Source organism: Atta colombica, unplaced genomic scaffold (assembly GCF_001594045.1).
Source record: "Atta colombica isolate Treedump-2 unplaced genomic scaffold, Acol1.0 scaffold140, whole genome shotgun sequence".
Classification (NCBI taxonomy): domain Eukaryota; kingdom Metazoa; phylum Arthropoda; class Insecta; order Hymenoptera; family Formicidae; genus Atta; species Atta colombica.
In genome coordinates this window covers 1,078,908-1,084,627 of record NW_017259229.1, presented here as the reverse complement: position 1 = coordinate 1,084,627, position 5,720 = coordinate 1,078,908, and the positions used below count along the sequence as shown (strand labels likewise).

Genomic DNA, 5,720 nt, shown 5'->3' with positions numbered 1-5,720 from the left:
ATATATACCTTTTTTGTTACAGTGATGTTGTAGTACAACCATATAATTCATTGTTAACATTGAAAAGGCTGACTCAATGTGCAGACTGTGTAGTAGTTTTAGACAATACTGCTTTGAATAGAATTGCTTCAGACAGATTGCATATCCAGAATCCCAGTTTCACACAAATTAATAAACTTGTTTCAACAATAATGTCTGTTAGTACAACCACTTTAAGATATCCTTCGTATATGAACAATGATTTGGTTGGTTTGATTGCACCACTTATCCCAACTCCTCGCTTGCATTTTCTAATGACTGGTTATACTCCACTTACAACGGATGAAGAGGTATCTGATGATTTAATTATTACTATTAATTATTATTATTTCATATTTTATTAGAATATGAAATGTAAAATACTTAAAATATTCATTTTATAATATTTTCTGTACAACAATATCTAATAGTTAATACTTTTATTTTCAAAATGATGAATTTTATATGGTAGACTTAGAAAAAAATTAATTCTATTTAAAAATATAATTGCATATTACAATTTTGTATATTGATGCATTTGCAAAAAATTAACATCAGAAAAAATCAAATATTTTTTTTTTACAATATTTAAAGAAAAATTATATTTCTGCTCAGATTATTAGAATATCAATTTAATAATCAATTTATTTAATTAGAATATATCACATTTGATGTTTAAACATGTCTGTATAATTTTGTAAATTATTGGGAAACAGGGTGCGTCTGTGAGAAAAACATCTGTCTTGGATGTAATGCGACGATTGTTACAACCGAAAAATATGATGGTTTCTACAGCATTAGACAGAAATGCATCTCATTGTTATATATCCATTTTAAATATAATTCAGGTAATATTTTAGAGAACTTATTCAAGAAATTTATTTGTTAATTTGTTATGTCCTTATATCAAAAGCAACTTTATGCTTCACACATAATTATTTTGAATAGGGTGAGGTGGATCCGACACAAGTGCACAAATCATTACAAAGGATTAGAGAGCGAAAACTCGCGCAGTTTATTCCTTGGGGTCCTGCTAGTATACAAGTAGCTCTTTCACGAAAATCTCCTTATATACAAAGTGCACATCGCGTGTCTGGTTTGATGTTAGCTAATCATACTAATATATCATCGGTAAGAATATTGACTATTAAATTCTCAAAACTTATCGTCTAATGGATATATCACAGCACAATATATAATATAATACAATATATTCTATAATATTTGAATTTAAATATTGATAACTGTGTTTCAGTTGTTTGATAGAGCCTTACAACAATATGACAAATTACGTAAACGCGAAGCATTTTTGGAACAATTCCGCAAAGAAAAGATGTTCGAAGATAATCTCGATGAACTGGACAATTCACGAGAAGTTGTAGACTGTTTAGTGAAAGAGTATCAGGCTGCGACTCGAGTCGATTATCTTAGTTGGAATCCAAATAAGGCAGATACATAAGTTTGCAAATAATCAAATCTTTTTAGTGTTTTCAGTTTTCATTCATACGTTTTACATCATTATACTTATGGTTGTATATTTGTAGAATATTTGTAGGATATTATCACAATATTCATTCTCACAAAAAAATATTTGTTAATATAATTAATAGAAATGGTTTCTAAATATTTTAAATTATGGATTTCTAATTGAGATGGTAACAAAACTAATTTATAAGTTTTATTATAGTTAAGGCTCCTGAATAGTCGCCGTGGCCATATAGGATTGTGACGTCACAAGCGAGAAATAATACGTTAAAGTTTCTTGCATGACATTTGTAAATAAAGAGAATTATAAATAAATATAAAGGCATTATAAAGTATAATTGTTCAGGAGTCTTAAGTAACCGCTACTTAAATGCGCACCTTAGTATTCTTCAATCGTTTATTCATTTGTTTGAATTTCTACACTGTAAATGTATTTCTTTTTTGCGTGCATAACTAGGGGGTAGAACAGCAATCGTAATAAAACCTGTATGGCCAGGTAATGAATGAGAGTGAGTTACTGTAAGAAGTTTTTCTTGTTTTTCTTTTTCGTTCTTGTGAATATCTTCAGTTGTGTGCTATAATAGAATAATTAAATTTTTCATTTTTATATTCAGGTTATTCTTTATTCAATGTTTTTTCAATGTCTTAAAATTTTTTCTATCTATTAAAATATTTTACAAGAAAATATACTAAAATATAAAATTTTACAAAATTATAAAATGTTAAATTTGATATTTTATATGTCATTAATCCATTCAAATATTCAATATTTACATTGATATACTATAGTTTTAGATGAGTAATTGAATATTATTTTAATTTATTTTATTTGTATCATATGCAATTAAAGATTTTTCACTAATAACGATAAAGTATACCAACCTTGTGTTTCAAACATTCCAAATCTAATATTGGCAAAAGCTTGTATTGAACATTCATTTCTCTTTGCAAACATTCGTACGTATGTAATTCTATAAATCCTTCACAAATTAGTTTTATGCAAGTACGTTGAACTTGTTCAATACAAGGAGAAAAGAAACATAGTTTTCCACCTGTTGGATAAAAATTGTACATCATACATTGTACTATAATGAATGTAACACTTACAATGCTATATAATACATGTATTATATCTTCAAATACGCTTATATGTATTAATGTTAATTCAAATTACATATATCTGTGCAGATATTAAAATACTCATCCTAGAATATTTACTGTTAATTAAAATTCTTTATAAATAAAAAAAAATTAAATTTTTAAAATTCACCTGCTTTTTTTAGAGCAACTGTAGCATGTTCTACAGCTAACCATGGATGTGGAAGATCTAGAAACACTGCATCGACTTTATGTTTTAATTCTTCTCCAAATCCTTCTAAGCAAACGTCCTTTTCTTTCAAAGTTACAAAATTACTCAAACCATGTTTTTTAAATTCTGTGCTAGCAATAGATACACGTTGTTCATGAAAATCGAATGTATATAAATGGCCACTTGGACGTATCACTCGAATTAATGCGTGAGATAAAGAGCCACTACCAGTACCTAAAATTGAATAAAGCTATTTTCTTTCGAATATATGTGTGTATCAGCATAGTATATATGTGCGTATGACGTACCTGTTTCAATTACTATACTTCCTGGTCTAAGTTCCATTAAATGTATAATAAAACTTATATCTGGACTATAGATAATTTGAGTTCTATGAGGTAGTATCAGTGTCCAAAGTTCTGGCGTTGGCTGCAACACATATGCCCAACCTCGAGTCAACTCGACTTTTGAACCATACTTTTGTCCGATGAGTGATATGACTCTTAGTGCACCATAGGCAGTATTGAACACATTATCTATGATTTTGCCCTTTTTATTGGAAATTTTTGCTTTTACTTCCAGAGGATGCATGTTATTTGGATTTAAATATAAAATAACAATGTCTCCATCTTCTATAACTTCCTTAATTTTGTTGAAACTCATTTTGTAATTGTTTAATTTTCTTCAGCTCCAATACTGATAAAATTATGCTTATTTGATGCGTTTTTTATGGAAAACGAAAGAATCTGATAAAAAATGTATAGAATCATTTATAAACTTCGTTTATATCATAATTGATTATTCCCTTTTCTATTTGACGATTATTAATCAATTCTTATAGCTTACGGCTAGTATAAATGATTCTTACTGCTCTGCCTGCAAAGCAAGATATTAATTGTTAAGTTAATGACTGTACAGGTTAAGAAATCGGCGTTGTATCAAAATCAAAATACCATAGTTGCAAACATGTGTTCGGCTTGTTTGCACTTTTTGCACTTAAAATGAGATAGATATATATTTAGCGCTGAGAAGAGAGAAAGCGAAGAAGCTGAGTGAACAAAATGATGGAATTCCATCATGGCTGTAAGATATGTTCAGGAATTAAGCCTTGAACACAATGAGTAGCATAGGCAATAGAACAGAGAATAACAGATTTTAACTTATCAGAAACCATGCATTCTAGTATATAGAATTTCTGATAGGTAAAATCTCTTATTCCCTATTCTCTCTCTTTCTCTCTCTCTCCTGTTGCTTTAAGGCTTCATGTATACAAATAGGAAACAGAGAATAAGAATTTCAGAATAAGCTTATCAGAAATTGTGTATTTTATAGTACAAGGTTTCTGGTAGATTGAAATTTTTGTTTTCTGTTGCCCGTTCCCAATTCTTTTGATTGTGCTGCACCATTGGAAATGTGTTTCACCATGAGCTAAGGACATATAAATTGTACGTACCAATACGCGAAATCATTGTCACTAAAAATTCTAATATTGTTAATAAATACAATCAAAAGTGACAGAATAATAAATAAAACTAAAATTTCCTTTCAATTTGATTTTATTTTATTTTCAGATTTATAACATGATACAAAATTTGAATCGATTCTTGTTTGACAAAGGTTGTTTCAAATAGACGTTTTAGCATACATAACGTGAGTACGTATGCATTAGTCGAATAATCCAAAACCCATGTCATCGTCTTCTGAGTCTGATTCTTCCTTCTTCTCTTCCTTTTTCTCTGCAGCAGGAGCGTCAGCAGCTGCAGCAGCTGGAGTTGCTACAGCAGCGGCAGCAACAACAAACTTGCTTGGATCCTATAAACAATTCCATTATTCTTAATAAATATTTCTCGGCCAATTGCAGAGTAGAATATCTACATTATGTTTAATTCAGACTGCACTTTCGTGCGATATTTCAACAACAATCTTGACATGTCAATGGGTTCAACTATTTCTAGCTCTGACACGTGAACCAAGATCTTCAGACGCGTAATGTTTTCATCATTATATTCATTCAATTAGAAACTATGAGATATAAGGTATAAATTCATACCTTAACGTATTCCTTGATAGTAGTAGCTTCCGCAAATTCAACCTCAGTAACAGCAGCAACAGCTAGCAAGTTCTTGAAGCCGTTTACAATACTATGTGGAGCGCTAGCAACTGTAGGATAACCAATCATCAAGCAAACTGAAGCTAGATTTGCGACTCCTGCCATGAATTTTTCACGTAGATCTTCAGGTTTGATGTCCAAAATCTCAGGCGCAAAAATAGTACCAGAATCATACACTTGTTCAACCAATAATCCATAAGAAAAAGGTGAAATATTCAGCATGTTCAAAAGCGTGGCTTCGGAAGCTCCCACCTTATCACCAGGTTTGAGGATATGAACATCATTCTATAAAATGTGATATCCAGTTATTATTATGTAGTTATTATTTATGCAGAATGTGTAAGACAATATTAAATTTTAATAAATCACAAGTACTTACTATTATTTCAATAGTACCCTTAGAAATCTTAGTCGGTATACTCAAAGCTTGGAAAAAAGAAGTTTTCTCAGGACCAAGTCCTGTGTTTTGTGCAGGAATGATAACGCTTAAGGGTGCAATGGCTCCTGCCCTGGCTGGAGCACGTACTTTATTTTCCAGCAGTTTGTCCCTTACTTCAATCAAATCACCTCGGGTGAAAACAAACCCAACATTACCACGAATGTGAGGCAGTAATTTCTCTAATGCTGCGTTGCGTTCTATATGACCGCGAATAGCTTTTCTCATCATGGTATTTTTGCCCATCAGTACGACTGCATTTCCACGCAATGACATACGAATCTGTTGCATTTGCTTTGAGCCGACATTGTCCGCACCCACAATGAAGCATTTAGGAAAATCATCTAATAGTTGCTAATATT

At 30.8% G+C, this 5,720-nt stretch overlaps 3 protein-coding genes across 3 annotated transcripts in view; 1 reads left to right on the top strand and 2 right to left on the bottom strand.

Annotated features, from left to right (window-relative positions):
- Positions 1–1,485, top strand: part of LOC108684777 (tubulin gamma-2 chain-like) — a 2,924-nt gene extending 1,439 nt beyond the window's left edge. The window contains exons 5-8 of the mRNA XM_018189255.1: positions 23–329; positions 735–866; positions 967–1,149; positions 1,274–1,485. Of these exons, the coding sequence (XP_018044744.1) occupies positions 23–329; positions 735–866; positions 967–1,149; positions 1,274–1,477 (826 nt within the window). The 3' untranslated portion in view covers positions 1,478–1,485. The remainder of the gene's footprint in view (positions 1–22; positions 330–734; positions 867–966; positions 1,150–1,273) is intronic.
- On the bottom strand, positions 1,479–3,552 carry LOC108684778 (tRNA (adenine(58)-N(1))-methyltransferase catalytic subunit TRMT61A). The gene is made up of 4 exons (XM_018189256.1): positions 3,121–3,552; positions 2,774–3,046; positions 2,386–2,555; positions 1,479–2,078 (listed from the first exon to the last, which is right to left on the bottom strand). Exons 1-4 carry the CDS (start codon positions 3,473–3,475, stop codon positions 1,905–1,907), a joined length of 972 nt encoding a protein of 323 aa, XP_018044745.1. The 5' UTR covers positions 3,476–3,552; the 3' UTR covers positions 1,479–1,904.
- Positions 3,553–4,350: 798 nt separating this feature from the next.
- LOC108684772 (60S acidic ribosomal protein P0) overlaps positions 4,351–5,720 on the bottom strand; it is a 2,205-nt gene continuing 835 nt past the window's right edge. The window contains exons 3-5 of the mRNA XM_018189249.1: positions 5,302–5,712; positions 4,863–5,207; positions 4,351–4,624 (exon numbers count right to left, since the gene is read on the bottom strand). Of these exons, the coding sequence (XP_018044738.1) occupies positions 4,478–4,624; positions 4,863–5,207; positions 5,302–5,712 (903 nt within the window). The 3' untranslated portion in view covers positions 4,351–4,477. The remainder of the gene's footprint in view (positions 4,625–4,862; positions 5,208–5,301; positions 5,713–5,720) is intronic.